This window comes from Sturnira hondurensis, unplaced genomic scaffold, assembly GCF_014824575.4.
Source record: "Sturnira hondurensis isolate 20B ecotype Veracruz unplaced genomic scaffold, ASM1482457v3 Scaffold0001074, whole genome shotgun sequence".
Lineage (NCBI taxonomy): Eukaryota > Metazoa > Chordata > Mammalia > Chiroptera > Phyllostomidae > Sturnira > Sturnira hondurensis.
In genome coordinates this window covers 3,350,317-3,370,590 of record NW_028073705.1, presented here as the reverse complement: position 1 = coordinate 3,370,590, position 20,274 = coordinate 3,350,317, and the positions used below count along the sequence as shown (strand labels likewise).

General features: G+C 34.2%; 1 protein-coding gene across 2 annotated transcripts in view; it reads left to right on the top strand.

Annotated features, from left to right (window-relative positions):
- The window catches only part of NAA16 (N-alpha-acetyltransferase 16, NatA auxiliary subunit), a 69,634-nt gene that overhangs the window by 32,274 nt on the left and 17,086 nt on the right, over positions 1-20,274 (top strand). For both annotated transcript variants that reach the window (XM_037060320.1, XM_037060328.1), the window contains 5 exons: positions 3,550-3,656; positions 11,260-11,332; positions 13,462-13,631; positions 13,973-14,125; positions 17,074-17,202. In XM_037060320.1, the coding sequence (XP_036916215.1) occupies positions 3,550-3,656; positions 11,260-11,332; positions 13,462-13,631; positions 13,973-14,125; positions 17,074-17,202 (632 nt within the window). The remainder of the gene's footprint in view (positions 1-3,549; positions 3,657-11,259; positions 11,333-13,461; positions 13,632-13,972; positions 14,126-17,073; positions 17,203-20,274) is intronic.

The following is a 20,274-nucleotide window of genomic DNA, read 5'->3' as shown; positions in this document are numbered from 1 at the left end:
ACATAATTATCATTTTTGTTTTAAGGTGAGAACATGCTCCATAATATACAGTAAATTTTCAGTGAATCAGATACAGTCTCATATTAATGTTTATGTTAAATTATTTTAATAGTCATTTTGGGGACATCAATTTTTATGTGAATCTATGCTACACATCTTAGAATTAGTATAGTGTCTATGTAGTCACATAACTGGTTTGTAAACTGTAATGCTAAGGAGGCATATAATGATTGGTGGGCATTTTTCCCCTCCCAAGGAAAGACTATGGAGTTACTAAAAAGTTATTTTAAAATAATTAGAAAGTGAGGAGATTATTTGGTTTTTGAAAGGGTTTTTCTTATACCTATGGTAAAAAATTGTAAGATGGGTAGATAGTAATTTTTGGACACAGTGCGTGGTTGAGTAGTTGAGTGATGCTGACACCGGCCCCCAGTGTTCCCGTCATGGATGAAATGAGACATTCACATGGACTACCGAGTTCGGTGGAGAAAAAGGGACAGCATGGCTTTTCTCTCAAGGGGAGCAGAAGCCTTGGCCCTTGCCCTGACCAGCCTTTAGTGGGTCTCTGGGCACATTACGAGGTGGTTCTCATTTACTATGCACAGGTTCAAGTTCACTTTAGGTGGTTACCTTTTACAGAAAACAAAGGAGCCAATGCCGTTAATCACATCACAGAAGAGGGATATTTGCAAATGAAAAGGGCAAAAGTGGTTGAACCTGGTTACACTTGTCCTTGGAAGGTTTAGCATGGATTTTAGGAAGTTAATATGCAGTAAATGTTTGCCACAAATCCGGGTGAGGGAGTTTTTAGCAAAAAGCAAGACTCAGAGTGGCCCAGGCACATTGCAGGCCTGATTCCCCACAGGAGAACCTATCTGTGGGCGTGGGTCCTGTGCATCTCCGATTGGCGGCTGGGCCCACGCCAATGCAGAAAGGTCTCCTACAGTTTCGTAGTTGTGTTGGCTTCTTATTTAGATAATACATTCATGCAGTTTAAATAAAAGGGTACAAAAGGATTTTTTTAAGTGAAAGGTTTTTTTTCTGCCTCTGTCCCCTGGCCACTAAGTTTACTTCCCTAGAGATAGCCATTGTTACCAGTGGATGGTGTGCAGTTCCAGAAAGAAGTACATTGTGCTCATATAAACAAAAGTATGTATGACAATTATTTGTACATTTTTCCCTTCCCTTTTGTACAATAGTAGTACATAGATTGCTCTGTTTCTCCCCTCCCCCCACTTAACTCACTATCTGGAGTTTAGTTGTATTTGAGCACAGAAGAGCTTCTTCACCTTTTTTCCTCATAGCTGCATAGGTAAATAACAGTTTAATGGGAAAAGAGGCTTTTAGTGTTGTGGATAATTGGGAGTTGAGTATATTATAGTATTTTAAATCAAATTTGCCAGTGTGATCTTCATAGACTGAGAAATTTGACTAAGAAGTAGAGTTTAGAGTAGCCTCTGACATGAAGATAAAATGCTTGTTTTTAGAGTGGATGATAGCAAATATGGAAGAGATTCTTAACCACAGAAATAGAATAGCTGTCAGATATCAAGGCATATAGTGATAGACAACATGTGTCGAGTGATTACTGTGTGCCACACACACTGCCTATCTCTGTGTACTGAGCTTGTGTGAGCGATACAATATCTTGAGACTAGGGGGGTTGTAATCCTTACCTTTCACACTGGAGAAAGTGAGGTTTTTGGTGGACAGTTATTTGCACAAGGCCATACAAAATAATTGGAGATTTATGCATTTCTGTAAGCAACATCATTTTTTACTGTCTACCACAGTATTAATTTGCTTTATAGCAGAGGAAGTGCTGGAAAGATTGGATCTGTGAAGTTACTTTTGGATTTTAAAGGAAGTAATGATATATATTAACCCAAACAGATTTGTTTTAAATTATTTTTATTGATTGATTTTAGGGAGGGGGGAGAGAAACATCAATTTCCTGTTCTACTTATTTATGTTGGTTGATTACTTTATGTGCCCCAACTGGGGATTAAACCCACAGCCTTGGAATATCGGGATGATGCTCTAATCAACTGAGATCTAGCCAGAGCTACCAAAGAGAAATTTTGGATTGTCTTGGTAATTTGTGATTTTCAGAAGACCTATTCTTTGTATATGCTCTAATAAAAGATTGGTGAGAATCTGAAAAGTCTATATAGTAAATTGAGTTAACAAATATATTTTTTATATTTGATAAACTTTCCACTCAAAGTTTAAATTTCTCTTAAATTTTATGACATCTCATATTGAATATATGTATATTTTGTTCAGTATGATTAGTCAAAACAAATAGAAATAATCACTTTGAGTATTTTTTAATAAAATGTTGTGATTCATAAAGAAACCTTAAGAGTGCATTTCCTTAATCTTTAGGTTAAAACCATTTCTGACATATATGTATCTTTTTTAAAAAATGAGAAGACAAATCCATGTCTTTATATATATATATTACTGTCAAAAAGTTCATATATCTGAGTTAGAGCCTTTGTATTTAATATTAAATTAAAAAAAATTTTTTCCACTATCAAAAAGGAATTTCCATTTTCAAAACTTTTTGGTAAGGTTTTAACAATTATAGAATTATTTACCCAGTGTTGCAAATAGGGTATTTTAATTCTAGTGTTAGAATGCCCAGGGGCTCAATCTAATGCCTATGTTGTTATTTTTTTACTTACTGCCTTTCTTACCCCTGAAATACTGATTTCATGATTTTTAAATTTTAATCACTGCTATGTCCCCAATACTGGGAACAGTGCCTGCCACATAGGTGGTGCTTTAAAAAAATAAAAAGATTTTATTCATTCATTTATTTATTTATACAGGGAGTGGAAGGGAGGGAGAAAGAGGGAAAACATCGATATGTGAGAGACACATTGATTGGTTGCCTCTCACACACCCCTAACTGGGTACCTGGTCTGCAACCCAGGCGTGTGCCTTGACCCTGAGAATTGAACTGGCGACCTTTGGTTTGCAGATGGGCAGTCAGTCCTCTGAGCCACACCAACTAGGGAAGTAGGTGCTTTTTAGATGTTTGTGGAATGAATGAATATTGAAGTAATCACTAGTTACTTTGGAAAACATTTGTAAATACTGCTTTAGTTTTTTTAAATGTATTTTTGCTGCTGCTTGAATACAGTACACATTATAGTAGAACCAGTTTATAGACTTCAGAGGGCTTTATGAGTTGATTGCTGATAGTAGAACTGAGTCTGTGCTGGTCATTGAGATTAGGAAAGATATTTGCTATGGGGACTATATTTAGAATGGATAGAGTTGCTTTTTGCTTTTACTCAAGGCTGTACAGTTTTATTTATCTCTGGAAGTGTTCCTTGAAGTTGTTTGGAACCTAGATCTAGGGAAAACTATAGCTGCTGTCTGAGATATTTGGTATTGGGCTTTTTGGTAGTAACAAGCAGGAAATCATGCTGACTGATTGGGTTTAAAAATTGTTGCTGAATTGATTTTTATTTATAAAATGATTTTGAGAACTATTTGCATTAATCAAAGTATAACAAAGTACACTTTTGTTTCTAGGTGAAAAATTTAGAGAACTAATGGATAAGTTCCTGAGGGTTAACTTCAGTAAAGGCTGCCCACCCTTGTTTACTACTTTGAAATCTTTATATTACAATACAGAAAAGGTAAAATTTGGTCTTCATTCAGTTTTGCTATAGTCTTTTTACTAAATAGTTTAGAAAGATTTCCAAGTAAATAATATGCTATGACTTAATAATTTTCTGTTGTAATAATGTTATTCACTTGAAATTATGTGCATGTGGTATAAGTTCTATCAAAAGGAATGTCAATGTGAAATTTACAGAGTAAAGGCTTTATAAAAGAACTGTAAAGATTAAAGATCATTGTTATTTTTAATGGCTATACTTTTATGTGAATTTGACATATTGTCACCAGAGTTCTATATTTAACTATATTGTGATTAATCATTTATTGTTTTATAGTATGATTGTGGACTTTCTAATTTGTTATGCATGCTTTTAAAATTAGAGAGCATGAATAATTGAGTTAGTGCAACAGTAAAATGACATTTGGTTACTATTGGTTTTAACTCATAAGGCTACATTTTAATAAATACAGCTTAGGTAGTTCTGGAATAAAGAGGATAATACTTTTCTGCTTTTTTCAATGAGAAAAGAGGCACTTGGTCTTAAATTAGAAAGATGATTAGAAAATTACAAGTTAAGTTCTAAAATTCTGTTTTCTGTAGGTAAGAGTTTTTGAAAATTACTGGTGCATGAGAAAAATATTTCATGATGCTTTTAGTTAACCCTGTCTCATTTTATTTAGCTTCAACCCATAATATTTGTGAATAATAAACTATTGAAAACAAGGTCAATAGTAGTTATAACTGATTGGCACTTTCTTCCTCATGGCAGCAGGCTTCATGAACTAAAAGTGAGAATTGTTTGTACCTAGTACTCATTAGTAGAAATTGTCATTTACTTTTAAGAAATTACATTTCTTTAATATCCATAGTATGCTTTATTTAACTGTAATGGTACTGTTGATTTTAATAAATAGAGATTGATTCTTAGGAAAACATGTAGTAGTCACTACCAAAAATTTCTGTGGGTTATTTAAAATTACTTTTGCCAAACTTTTTTTGCTTTGGCAAAGGTGGCAGGGAAGAAAGGTGAGATGGAAAGTTAGAAATAATAAAGAACTTATGTATGTGAATTAGAATACTGCTTTTATAACAAACATACTCTTGCAGCAACTACTGAATACAATGGTCATTAAAGAATATGTTTCCCTTAGACTTTCACTGGCTTTCTCAGTTATCACAAGGGCTATATGCTTTTTATTTTTTTCAGATCCCTCCAGTATTGATCCAAAATTACCATCATAAAGGTGTTAAGTATTTGTTGGTATTTTATAAAGTATGGGATTTGCATTTTTAAAGGAGGCACTGATAATGTATTTATATAGGAACCATTGACCTTTTTTTTTTAAAGGCGACAGAGCTCTTTTTTATTTTTTAATTTATTGAGTCTTTTAGAGGGTGCAAGGGAGAGAAAGAGAAACAAACATTGATTTGTTGTTCCACTTATTTATTCATTCATTGGTTGATTCCTGTATTTGCTTTGATTGGGAATTGAACATGCAATATTTGCGTATCGGGTCCATGCCCTCCCTAACCAACTGAGCTACTTGGCCAGGGCTGACAATACTTTAATTTTAAAGCACACAACAAACATTTTACCAAGTGCTTTTAAGAATTGAATTTAAAAAAAAAAAAAAGCCCCGGCTGTTGTAGCTCAGTGGATTGAATGCGGGCCTGCGGACCACATGATCGCGGTTCGATTCCCAGACAGGGCACATGCCTGGGTTGCAGGCCAGTTCCCAGAAGGGGACTCACGAGAGGCAACCATACATTGATATTTCTCTCCTTCTCCCCTTCCCTTCCTCTCTAAAGGTAAATAAATAAAATTTTTAAAAAAAGAATTAAGCTCTGAAAATTGAGTTATAGTTACCAGGACTTAGTACAGTGAGAAAAAATTCACAAGTATGGAGAATACTTCTCAAATAATTATGGCCACATATATTTGTGATTACTTATAAATGCATTTCAAAATGTGCATATTTGTAATCAGCAACGAGTCCTGTTTTAAGCTAAGGGCAGAATTTTAACGCTTGAGGAAGGATTTCAAAGACATTAAGTTTGATAAACAATTATGGTCTTTATAACCTTCTGAGTCTAAAGAGTAAGCCACATCAGGTAGCATGAAAATAAAATAATCTTTTGAAGTTAGTTCAGGATATAGTATGATTGTAAAGTATTTTAAAAAATGTCTCCAGCATTTTAAATCATGAATATACAATTTAAGACTATTAAGAGCATACTTTACCCTGGCTGGTGTGGCTGAGTCAATTGAGTACCAGTGTGCGAACTGAAAGGTCACCTGTTCGATTCCCAGTCAGGGCACATGTAAGGGTTGTGGGCCAGGTTCCCAGCTGGGGACATGTGAAAGGCAACCCATGGGTGTTTCTCTCATACATTGATGTTTCTTTGTCTCTCTTTCTCCTTTCCTTCCCTTCTTAAAATAAATAAAAATTAAAACATATATATATATTTAAAAAATCATTCTTCATGTAAATTTCTTTTAAGATTTTTATCCTCTGAATTTACTTGTGGTCCACATGTTGATATAGGACCAGTCTGTTCCACGTCTCTTCCCTTCCTGCCAGTTTGGATGGATGTGATTTCTTTCATTCAGTAGTTGTCAGATTCCCACTGAACTCAATTACTGACAGTTCTTAGTGATAATTGTTCTATAATGTAGTTGTAATTTTGATGTGGTTGTGTGAGGGAGCAAGCCATGTTTACGTATGCCGCCATCTTGCAAAATTTAAATTTTTATGAAGTCTAACTTACCTTTTGCCCCATTGTTGCTTATGCTTTTGTGTTGTTTCTAAGAAATCATTTCCAAATCCAATTTCATGAAGTTACTTCTAATAGTTACTTCTCACAGTTTTAACTTATAGTTTTTACATTGAGGTCATTGATGCACTTTGAATGCATCATTGTGTATGGTATGAAGTAGGAGTCGAGCTTCCTTTACGTGTGACTATTCATTTTTTCCAGCACTGTTTGTTGAAGAGATCATATTCTTTCTCCATTAAAAGATCTTGGCAGCCTTGTTGAAGTAAATGGACCAAAAATTTAAGGGTTCATTTCTGGTCTCTCAGTTCTGTTCTACTGATTTGTATGCTTATCCTTATGCTAGTAACACTCATCTTTTCTATTTTTCTCTTTTTAATTGAATTTATTGGAGTGACATTTATTAATAAAAATATGTGGTTTTCTGGTATACATTTCTGCCACACATCATCTGTACATTCATCTTGATTACTGTAACTCTAGGGTAAGTTTTGAAATTAAGAAGTATGAATGTGCCTAGTTTGGTTTTTTAAAAATTCTTTTTGGCTATTTAAGATTTTTAAATTTTCGCTTAAATTTTAGGAACAGTTTTTCAATTTATAAAAGAAGCCAGCTGGGATTTTATAGGGATTGCATGAATCCATAGATCACTTTGAGAAGTATTCCCATCTTAACAACATTAAGTATTTTAGCCTGTGAACATTTGATGTCTTTCCATTTATTTAGATCTTAATTTATTTTTTAATATTTTTATTTTTTTAAATTACAGGTTATATTTAATATTATTTTGTATTAGTTTCACGTATAAGCATAATGGTTTGATAGTCATATACCTAACAAAGCTACCCCATTGTCCTCCCTTCACCATCACCACCACTGCCAATATTCAGTTACCCACTTGGCTCCTACATGGTTTTTAGCAATACTATTGACCATATTCCTTATGCTGTACTTTATATCCTTGGAACTATTTTGTGACTATCAGTTTGTACTTCTTCCCTTCACCTTTCTCACCCCCTTACATTCTCCCCTCTTGTAACCATCTGTTCTGTGTATCTATGAATCTGTTACTATATTTTTGTTTGTTTTCTTTTTTTGACTCTACATGTAAGTGAAATCATATGGTATTTGTCTTTTTCTGTCTGACTTATTTCAGTCAGCATAACACTCTCTAGGTCCATCCGTGCTCTCTCAAATGGTAAGATTTCTTTTTTTTATGCTTGAGTCATATTCTATTGTATAGATTCCATTATCTATTTATTGATGGGCACTTGGATTGTTTCCAAAGCTTTGCTCTTGTAAATAACACTATAATGAACATAGTGGTGCACATATTCTTCAGGATTAGTGTTTTGAGTTTTTTTGGATAAATACCCAGAAGTGGAAGTTTTGGATTATAAGGGAGTTCCAGTTTTAATTTTTTGAGGACCCTCCATACTGTCTTTCATCGTACCTATACAAATCTTCATTCCTACCAACAGATGAGGTTCTCTTTTCTCTGCACGCTTGCCAACTCTTGTTGCTTGTAGATTTTTTTAAGTTTTTAATGTTTATTTTTATTTTTTATTTTTAAAATATTTTTTCAATTATAGTTTACATTCAATATTATTTTGTATTGCTTTCAGGGGTAGAGCACAGTGGTTAGACAAGCATATATTTACAAAGTGTTCCCCCTGATATTTCCATTATCCAACAGACACTGGGCAGTTACCACAATGTTATTGACTATATTTCCTTTGCTGGACTTTGTGTCCCTATGACTGTCTCATATCCACTAGTTTGTACTTCTCAGTCCCTTCAACTTTTTCACCCAGTTCCGTTAACCCCAACTCAGTCAACCATGAATCCGTTTCTTTGTTTATATCTTCATTAGAGCTCACATGTAAGTGAAATAATATGATAGTTGTTTTTCTCTAACTTAGTTTACTTAGCATACTACCCTCTAGGTCCATCCATGCTTTTGCAAATAGTAAGACTTCATTCTCTATTATGGTCGAATAATACTCCACTCTATATATGTACCACTGTCTTTTTATCACTCATCTATTGATGAGCACTTTGGTTGTTTCCACAGCTCAGCTACTGTAAATAATGCTTCGATGAACCTAGGGGTGCATATATTCTTTTGATGTAGTGTTTTGGGTTTCTTTGGATAAGTCCTGAGAAGTAGAATTACTGGGTCATAAAGTAGCAGTAATTTAAAATTTTTGAGGACCCTCTCTACTGCTTTCCACAGTAGCTGCACCAGTCTGTATTCCCACCAGCAGTGAAGGCAAGTTCCCTTTTCTTCATATCCTCGACAACACTTGTTTGTGGATTTATTGATAATAGCCGTTCTGACACAATGAGGTCATACCTCATTGTGGTTTTAATTCACATTTCTCTGATGATTAGTGATGTTGAGAATCTTTTCAGGTGTCTGTTGGCTATCTGCATGTCCTTTTTGGAGAAATGTCTGTTCAGGTTCCCTGCTTATTTTTTAATTGGCTGTATTGGTTTAATTATTTTTGGATTGGTTGTATTACAAATTTTTGGTATTAACCCCTTATCAGATGTATCATTGGTAAATATCTTTTCTCTTTCAGTAGGTTATATTTTTGTTTTGTTTATGGTTCCCTTTGCTGTTCAAAGCCTTTTAAATTTGATATAGTCCAACTTACTATTTTTTTCTTTTGTTTCCTCTGCCAGAGGATATATAAGAAAAAATACTGTTTATAGGAATGCCAGACTTCCGGTCAAGATGGAGGCATTAGTAAACATGCCCTGCTACCTTGCACAACTGTAAGAAAGATCATAGCTAACCTCAAAACAAAAATACCCAGAAATGCCAGAAAATTGGCAGATAACTTTGCTGAAATTGTTAATTCTAACAGGTTTTACTTTTTAATGGAATCATTAGGATTTTCTATAAATAAGATCATATCATCTGCTAGCAGATGTTTTTACTTCTTTCTAATTTGAATGCATTTTACAGTTACTTCTTTTTCTGCCTAACTTCTTTGGCTAGAACTTACCATGCTGTGTCGAATAGAAGTGATGAAAGGCGACATTCTTTTCCTGTTCTTAGGGGAAATGTTTTCAGTCTTTCACCATTGAGTATGATGTTCACTGTGGGTTTTTCATATATGGCATTCATTATGTTGAGGTAGTTGTATTTCTAGTTTGTTGAGTGTTTTTGTAATGAAAGGGTGATGAATTTTGTCATGCTTTTTCTGCATCGGTTGAGATGATCTTGTATTTTTTTCCCTGTCCTTTTATTAATGTGGCATGTTACATTGCTTAATTTTTCACATTTTAAACTATGCTTACATTCCAGGAATAAATCCCACATGGTCATGTACCTAATCCTTTTAATATGCTGCTGAATTAGATTTGCTAATATTTTGTTGAGAATTTTTGCACCCATATTCATGAGGAATATTGTTCAGTGTTTTTCTTGTGATGTCTTTATCTGGCTTTGGTGTCACAGTAATGCTTGCTTCATAGAATAAGTTTAAAAGTGTTCCCTTCTGTATCTTCTTTTCTTTTTTGGAAAAGTTTGGTGTTTTTAAATGTTTGGTAGAATTCACTAGTGAAGTCATTGGTTCTCGGGCTTTTCTTTGTTCATAGATTTTTTATTATTGAATCAATTTCCTTACTAATTATGGGTCTATTCAGATTTTAAGAATCATTGTTTTAAAATAGTCTTGATTTAAAAAGTCTTAGTATTAAAACAGCACAGCATTATTACTGTGTTTCAAAAGAATATCCATATTCTACTGCCCTAATCCATTTGGTTATATTTTTGTTGAGAATGTATCTATACATATATGTTTTAATCAAGTCATATTGTGTGTAAATTCTTTTCATGTTGTTTTCTTTATTTGTTACTTAACATGTTCTCTCCACTATTAATGTATGGTGCTACCCATTTCCCTGTTGCCTCTGTATCCTGGAGAATTATGCCATATCATGCAACATTATCTCAGAAAGACACTGTGTAGGGCTGAGCAGTGTTTTGTTTGTTTTGTTTATTGACTGGTGCCAGTGGGATGGTCAGTGGCTTCCTGAATACTGTGTACTATGTGACTTTGTGGGTGGGGCTCTAATTTGCATTCAGAATTAAACTAATTATTCACATCACCACTTATGGAGAGTGTGAAGAGGTTTCTTTTGTAGTCATATATAGTATATGTGCTATACATACAAATACATTCACATATACATATATATGACTATGATACATGCATATAAAAATCTGTTCAGGACTTTGTGATAAATGGTCTGCTCTTCAATGGCAATGGAACTGTAGTGAATTTTAGTTTTTAAACAGGCCTAGGGAAGAAAAGAAACAATTATGTTCCTGAAAATAAAGGTGTTTAAATTTCATTTTCAAAAAATAGTAAGTAATGTGTCAGACCTTATTATTTAGTAGGTAGATAAGTGAATTTGGTAGGGAAACTTATTGTATAATACACATTCTCACTTTCTGCCTTTTTGCAGGGCTGCTGACAATAACAAGCCAACTAGAATCATTTAAAATTTTACTTACACTATTCAAAACTTTTTCATGTTTCATAGACAGTTTCAAAAACAAATGTCTTTGTTAATTTTATATTTGCTTATTTTTAGATTTTTGTAATGTTTACATTACAAAAAGGAAAAAGTTGAAAAAGGAAATCAAGTTTATTTAACAATATAATTAACTTATAGGCAGGAAGAGTGGACACCCTGATAGTTAAGTTAATTTATAATTTTGAAATAAGATGTATATTATTTCCAAGTCTAATTTAATCCACAATAAATATAAATACCTTTAATAAAATGTTTTTAAATTTTAAATCTATGTTATGTTTTTTTAACAGATTTCTATAATCCAGGAACTTGTTACTAATTATGAAGCCTCTCTTAAAACATGTGACTTTTTTAGTCTTTATGGTAAGTTTAAATTAGTTTCTGTTGGAATTTACTCATTTCTGTCCATTTTTAATCACTTATAGTAAGACTATCTTAATGTTTATTATGTAAATACTACATGATAGGTATTTACTGAATAGTTTTTGAATTTGTGAAGATTAATTTTTGAAATGCGAAGAGTGCATTTCAATTTTATTTAATTTAAATTATCCATAATATTGTGAGGTGGGAGTTAACCCTATTTTAACACAAGTAAATTGACTAGAGAGATTGGGTTGCTTGCCAAAGATGACACAGTTGGTTTATATTGAAATGTATTTTTACTGAATCCCTACTTTTCTTTCTACTTTTTTTTTTAACTTTAAATCCTGTAAAATTTGTTTGTTTCTCTTTTTGTAGGGGCATATGTAAATCAAGGCAAGTGTAGAAAACACTGTAGGTTGCTTTCATTCATGCAGATGCTGACTTTAGTCTGTTTTTTTAATGTGTTTTTTACCTGTCATTGCTCCTTTGTCTTTGTTAGTTTGAAACAAATTCCATGTAAGAGAACAGACATAGAAGTAAGTAGAATAATGAACACTGTGTCTCCATCAACCAGATTCTGTTACACCATTTTCCTAGACTTATTTGAAATACCTTCTGTCTAGTTTCTCTGGAGTGTTTTAAAAGTAGACATACTCTTTTACCTGTCAGTACCTTAGTATACATCACTATTTAAAACACTTAAGCAGATGATGTAACCACAGTGCTATCTTATACAAAATTAATTCTCATACCATAATATCTAACACCCAGTGTACATGCAGATTTCCCTGATTATCTTAACAAATTGTCTTTGTATAATTTGTTTATTTGAATTTGGATCCAACTTGATTTTTACGTCCCTGGTATTCTTTTACTCTTGAGGTGTGTCCTCCCCTTCCCTTTAAAAAATGTTATTTGTTGAAAGATTATTTGTCTTGTGGAATGTCCCATATTCTGCATTTGGCTGATTTGCTTTCTCATGGTATCATTTAATACATTTCTTCTAAACTCCGTAAGATTTACAGGCTTGATTAGATTCAGGTTTCATGTGAATACTTGATACATGATGTACGGTACTTCGCACTGTATCACAACTGGAGGCAGGAGACATCCTATTTGGCTCTCTTTTTATGTTGTTTAGGTTGGTCAGGGTTCAGCTGTAGTTCGCCATCTGCCCATTAAAGGATTCCTCAGTGGCCTCTCACCTAATGATTTTAGCAGTCAATGCAAATCATCACTCTAGTTTCTTATTTCATTCAAGTCATCATTTAATCTGTATTTGTTAGTTAGACATCATTTCGTCAAATACAGTCATTTCATGCATTTATTAGTAAAAAATTTGCCTTTGTCAACAATTTGGTTTCCCTGAACTATATTTCATGGAAGAGGAGCAAGATAAACTCTTTGCCTTTACTTGTCTGCATGTTGCCATTTTATTTGGTCACCTAGTCTAGGAGAAAAAAAACACCTAGTCTGTGCTTTTCTTATATAGTGTGGGTAAATTCTCTATTTTCACTCTTTCTAACTCATTTTGTACCTGTATGTTTTCCCTTCTGAAATCTAACTGGAGAGCTTGCTATTTCTCTCCTCTTTGTAGCTTGAGGGTACAGGATGGGGAACAGCGTGGAGCTTAGCTGACAGTATGTGACTGCTTTTGACACGTAGGGTTACTTCCTTCTACCTTATCAGGAATGTATCTTATTCATATCCTTCATCTTTCTTTCTTCATCAGGCCTAGACAAAGCTTTGGCAGTTCTTGCCCTTGTGGAAATCTAGTGGTGGTAGTGAGGGGCATCTTTTTTCCAAGATGTTTTCTGGGTCTACTGCCTTATGCCCCCGGCCTGAGGATTCATAGATTATCTTCTATCCTCAGCACTGTTTCTTTGGAGTGAGGTGGCGGGTTAGAGGCCTTAGAAAGTAGCATCTTCTTTCTCTGTTTGGCTGCCACTTTTTGAACTTGATGGCATGCAGTTATACCTCTTTCTGTTGAAATTCGTCATTTTTGCTGGGTTTTTACTGTTTATTATTATAATGATTAATTTTGTTATGCTTTGGGGAGAGAGTGTATGTGATATCCTTTACTTTGCCTTCTTCCTTATAATAATTTTGTATTTGTTTGATTGCAGAGAATGGGGAGAAAGAACCCCCAACAACACTGCTCTGGGTTCGGTATTTCCTGGCACAGCACTTTGATAAACTTGGACAGTATTCTTTGGCTTTGGATTATATTAATGCTGCTATTGCTAGTACTCCAACTCTAATAGAATTATTCTATATGAAAGCAAAAATTTACAAGGTAAAATCCTAGATGTTTTTTTAATAATTAAAGAGTTTAGCTATTTAAGAACCCTTGGAATTATTTCTGTGTGGAAATAACTTTTATGGTACTTCGGTAATCTATTTCTAATATTCTAAAAATCTTAAAGAGTTACAGATTGCATAGTTTTGAACTCAGTGTTAATCATTTGATTCAACTCTTAGTAAAAGTGAATTTTCATTTAAAGATTTCTGGATAAACTGTATAGAACTGGTACCAAATTTCTAATTTGTCTCTATAAACTGTTGCTATTTGTAGTGCTTCCATATTATCTTAACCATAAACTATAATTTCTTTTTAAACACTTTCATCTCTTAAAGCATATAGGTAATCTCAAAGAAGCTGCAAAGTGGATGGATGAAGCACAGTCTTTAGACACAGCTGATAGGTTCATCAATTCCAAATGTGCAAAATACATGCTTCGAGCAAATATGGTAAAAGAAGCAGAGGAAATGTGCTCCAAATTCACAAGGGTAGGAAATAGCATTAAACTTCCATTCTGTGATGATTTGTGAAGTTTGCCACTGAAGTTTTTAAGAATTCATTTTTGTTATTTTTTTAATCCCATTTAGTCCATATCCTAAGCATGGATTCTTACTGAGGTTTCAGTGTGTGTACATGTGGGGTGGGGGGCGGGGCGTTGGTTAAAAAGCAACAGCTGGAGCAAATGCCTATGTACAAAAGTAAGCAATATGCCATACTTAAGTGAATGTGTGGAATATTCAGTTTACAGTTCTTATCTCTTGCTAGGAATTTGTGACTGCTGTTTAATTTCTCTTTTACGTTGTTACTTCAGAACTGTTCATAAAGTTCTTTCTATGTAACATTAAGGTTCATGGACTACTGGTCTCTGTGCCAGTTGAGAATTCAAATTCACTGAAATGGTTGGACTAAATGTTGTTCCTTTCCTTTCTGTCCTTTACAGTCCTTTTATATCCTTTCAACATAGACTTCCTGTTTTATAAAAATAATATTTTACATGTGTATGATTAAAAATATAAGTAGGCTATGGAACAGAAAATTTAACTACTTGTAAGGATCATGTCATAGAAACATAAATATACAAAACTCAATAAAAATAAGACAAAACAAGTATGGGCAAAGGATATGAATAGTTCACATAAGTGGTAAATAGAATGGCCTAAAAAGATGTTCTCAGCAGTAATCAGGGAAATTATATCATTTTGTACACATTAAATTTAAGAAGTTTGAGTCTGAACATTACTAGGTATTGACAAATAATATATTTTACATATTTATATATGTCTTATATATGTATATGATGTCACTTAATCTTAACAATCTTATGGTATCGTTACTCTCATATTACAGTTAAGGAAATGTTTAGAGAGGTCAAATGCTGTGGCATCTGGAGATCACCCACTTAGTCATTTATTTGGAGCCAGGATTCTAGACTAGGTGTCTCTGACTCTAAAACCTAGGTTTGAGGATTGTGTTGCAGGAACAGAAACTGCAGTGACTACTGTTGCTAAAGCTCAGAAGCCATTGGATCAACAGTGATGCAAAGGGGCAGTTGAAATGTTAGCAAGAATGATGAGTATTAGGAGGAAAAAAAAACTAGGAAGATAGTAATACAGCTTATGTTCATGTGGCACTTTTTTATGTGTTTGTCAAAAATTTTACAGCAGTATGATTGGGCTTCTGAAGAGGTTACTCGAATCATCATTGGTCACATCGTGAATATTGCTGGGGCTCAGACTTTTTAGTGCCCTTCCCACTGAGTCATGATTTTGAAGGTTAGAAGAAAGTACAAGTATAGATATAAAAACAGTGATGTTTGTAGAGAAAAGTATCTACCACCTGGAAAGCCACTATGGAGATTAGAAATAAAGTACAATTACAAATGAATACACAAACTTTTAAAATTAGGTAATAAGTCCAATCACACACATACATACCCTACACCAGAGACAACTCTCTGAAAAAGCACAGGGAAATGAAAGAAGGGGAAAGTTGGGCTGTTTGAGAGTAATCACCACAATCTAGTTTGCTCATCATAATTGCCCTCAGTCATCCATTCTTGACAAGTTGCCATGCTCTATGGAGAGCTTGTATTCAGTTTATCCAGAGTGGTTCCTTGGCCAGATATGTCTGTGACATGTGATAGATAAGCATAGTGAACCAGAGCAGGAAAACTGCTACTGACCCTGAGGAACCAGTTTGTATCTGCTTGTTCATTGAATGAAGTGCTCATATTTCACAGTTTGAAGATTCCTTCTTGAAGATTTTTCACAGTTTGAAATTCTTGTATGAGGTTGTTGATGCAAGTTGTATAGTTCTAGTTTGTAATGGTTTTGAAATGAAATATAATGTAGTTTTCTTATAAACATAGGTAGTCATCAACAAATGTAAAATATATGTAACCATAAAGAACAATGAAATACACTCATACTTTCACCTAACCAGTTTTTATCCTTTTAATGAGAATTCTGAAAATTGAACTGATAACACAAAATGGGTGTGACAAAGAACTGAAGATTAAAATTACATATCTAAATAGACCATTGCCATCTTTCCTGGGGTCATATAAAATGTATTTGAAATATCCTCAAAAATGTGGTGGCGACACTCCAGTGCCCCTGCTCTGAAACTAGGTGCTTTATGACTTACATTGTTCTCAGGATTCACACTGAGCCTGAATTAAACAAATTCAGTTATTTGGTTCTATCAGCTTCAAGGGGAAGGGTTGGCACAGAATAGGAAATGCTGTTAGAAGCAGACACATTGGCACAAAAAAGTGACAACTGATAGCCTAAGCCTAATGTGCAGCGAGGGGACTGGGAAACTGAAAAGCAGGCTTGGGCCCTAGTACTGATGGAGTTGACAGTAATGGACGTACATAGCCCTGTGTCAGCAAAGAAAGGTTAACTAGCTTTTACTTAATAAGCAGAAGATAGGCAGTACTTCATAGGGTTGCTATCTAAAATAGTTTAAATCAGAGGTGTCAAACTCATTCTCACTGGGGCTCACATCAGCCTCACAGCTGCCTTCAAAGGGCCAAATATAATTTTAGGACCATATAAATGTAACTCTTCCTTAACTAGGGGCAAGGAACTTGGCACTGCCTCTGGGTAGAAACAAGGTGCCAGGCAAGGTAAAACAAGCTGGATTTGGCCCTTGGGCCTTGGCTTTGCTACCTGTGGTTTAAATAGAAGCTTTGTTGCTTAAAAACTAGCTTTAGTAATCTGGATTTTTTAATATAGAATGTTGAATACCCCAACAAAGCTGCATAAATAAGACATACAATTTTAAATCAATAGGAGCTTTTTGGTAGTATTTGGTATATTTGTTAATTACTGTTGTCAAAATATTTGTAGCTATAGTTGTAAAAAAGAAAATGAGATTTTTTAGGATCCCTTTTATTATTTGCTTCTTATATTAATGAATGCTTCTATTTCAGGAAGGAACATCTGCCATGGAAAATTTAAATGAAATGCAGTGCATGTGGTTTCAGACAGAGTGCATTTCTGCTTATCAGCGTCTGGGGAGATACGGGGATGCCTTAAAAAAGTGCCATGAAGTAGAAAGAGTAAGTTGATAGAATTTTGACTTTATTTTTCTCTGGTAAGTAGATGAAAAAAGCAGATATTTTTCTACATGGTAACATCTACCTCTTTTATTTACTTTGGAAACTTCATTGTGAAAAATTCTTTCACACATTCAAAGGTTGTGAATAAATGGTTGCTTTTGTTCGATCCTCAGATGGTTGTAATTTCAACATGTCTTCATGTCTTTGTCTGAAGGAACAAGTAAGAGATGAATTTAGTAAGCCATCATTGCTGTTAGTAACATATATTCAAAATATCTGTTCCCTGTTTGGGCCATTATTTGATTTTCATCACTAGCCAAGAAGGATACACAAGCAGATGGCCACCTCTTTCCCCTTTATATCAGGATCTGCTCAGTAGTCAGCCTCTCTCCAGTTTGTCTTCCCAGGATATTTGTTCTCACTTCAGTAGTTTGGACAGCAGTCTGGGTCTGGTTTGCAGCCTTATTTTATCACTTGCTTTTAGGATGATGTGTGTGATTTGCCTTAGTGAGGGGCCTTTTCTTTTCCTTTGTGTGAATTTTTGTTTTCCTGTTCTTTGTCATCTCTGAAGCACTCTCCTTCCAATGGACAACAGGAGGAAAAGAGCCACAAATGCACCCCTGAGGCAGTCCTCAGCAGCCCTCAGTTGGGGTCAATCGGCACCACTGTTCCCATGCTGACGCAGTATAAAACCACAGGCATCATAGTCAGGTGAGCCTGATGTCTGCTCTCTGGCAGTCACTTTGGCCTTTTTCCCATGTGAAACTTCTAAGATTACCCAAAAGAAAGGCTAAACCTTAGTGGGAGGCTTTTGATGGGAACTGGAACTAGGATTACATATGAGCCCTTTTACAAATAACGTAGTTTTTGCTTTGTTTTGTTTTGTTTTGATTTTATTCTTAGCTTGGGCTTCATGGCTATCTCCGGGAAAAATTCTCATCTTGAAAATATAAAAAGCCCTTGGATAATAAGTGAAGTATTCAGGCATTGTAGTATAAGTCAGGCTCTTCTGTGATAAAACCAGAGATCATTAACTTGATGACTGTCACTTAAAACATTCTATTTGTTATTAGGACAGATACATTTTTATTAACCAGGACATTCTTTGTGAATTGACAGACTGTTTACTTATGGATCAGTAATTCCGGCAGGATCATAACTGGAAATTACCAGATTTTCTGTGTATCCTTAGGATCATTGTAATTGTGAATGTCTCCAGCTTCAATTCCATTCCTCCTAATGTTAATAACTGTATTACTGATTTTTTAACATTTTTGACAGTTGTTAGACCATGATTAATAGCTATTCAGTTACTAAATTTTATTTAGATTATTCTTTCCCTTAAATTTTTAGTGATTTTGGCTCAGTAACATGAAGTAAAATTCTGTAATGTTAGATAAAATACAGTTGACCTCTGAACAATGAGGGCATTGAGGCTCTAACTACTGTGTAGTCTAAAATCCCTGCGTAACTATAATCTGTCCTTTGCATTTGTGGATTTCCAATCAGTGATCAAAATAGAAAAACAGAATTGACCTTTGAACAACGCAGGTTTGAACTGCACAGGTCCACTTTTATACGCAGATTTTTGAAAATTGTAAAAACCACCCTAATCTTTATGGCTCTTGGGTGTTATACCACAAAGCAAAAGGTTGCCAGTCCAATTCTGGGTCTGGGAGCATGCCTGGGTTGCAGGTTCTGTTCCTAGTCAGGGGTGCATGCAAGAGGCAATCAGTGGGTATTTCTTTCTCACATCTGTGTTTCTCTCCCTCTTTTTCTCCTTCTCTTCCAGTCTCTAAAAATAAATAAATAAAATCTTAAAAAATTATAAAAACCTGTGTTGTTCAAGAGTCAACTGTACTTTTAGTTCAGAAAACATGATTTGACTAGTACATGCCACCCTCTGGTTATTTTACATAGTTATTGTTAGATTCTTTACTATCTTTATAGGGTTTGCTGTTGGTGCTTGAGAATAGGAAAAACTAGAAACATAATGCAAGAGCATATTACCTATAAATTAGTAAAAAAATTTAGTAAATTCATACCAAAAGTAAGACTTGTCTAATGGTTATATGTTGAAATGTGAGTGCTTAGTTCAAATAGGATGATTAAATATTTTCTGACTGATTAATGCTTCTAAAATTAACTTCCAGTAAAATGTAATCTAAAAGAAAATTTTTAATAATTGTAAGGACTTAGGAATAAGTACTGAATTTAAAGGTTTATTATGATAGGTATCTGCATGAGTTACTTTGTACCTAAGTTTAAGATACTTTAGTAAAGAAATGAGCACTTTAAAAAACTTTCCAGTTTTCTTTCTAAATAGGTGGTCAGTGAATAGAGAGATAAATTCAGATAAAGGCCAAGTCTTGTGCCATCAAGAACTCCTTCCAGAATTCTTTCACTGAAAGCAGTTTCAGCTAGTATACATATTGCTGTCAGCTCTTAGTGACTGGATTTGAAATGTTAGAATTCTGGAATGGCCTAGTATAGTACTCTTCTGTCTTTGTCTTGCCCTCCACCATAGGATTGTATGTACAGGAGATGTACATATATTCCAATCTAATGTTTAGAAACTGAGTTTTATTCAAAGCAAAGCAAAACAACTGTCTTTAAAAAAATTTTGGCTATAAACTTGTGTTCAGAATAAATTTTTAAAACTATTTTATCTTTCAAGAACCTAATTTTCTTTTCCCCCTTTTCAGATGATTGGTTTCTTTTTATTTTAGTGTGCTAATTTGTATCTGAAACAGAACAACAATACATATTCCCTAAAACTTTTTGATGTAGGATTTCTGATAGCTGAAAACCATAGGAAGTTCATAACTCTATCTTCTAGTGCATCTTAATTTTTATCCAATTGGCACATGCTTTATAATGGCAGATTCTCTATGGAGGACATAGGGTTGTTAATTACCCTCTTTGGTCTAGTTATTGATTTTTTTAAGTCCAGAGGTTTTCGTCATACTTCTTATTAGTCTGCTCCAGGAACTCTGAGAAGGAATGGGTAGGTGAATCTGGATCAGAAGAGAGGGCCTAATAGGGAGTTCCACATTCTTTTTTTTTTTTAAT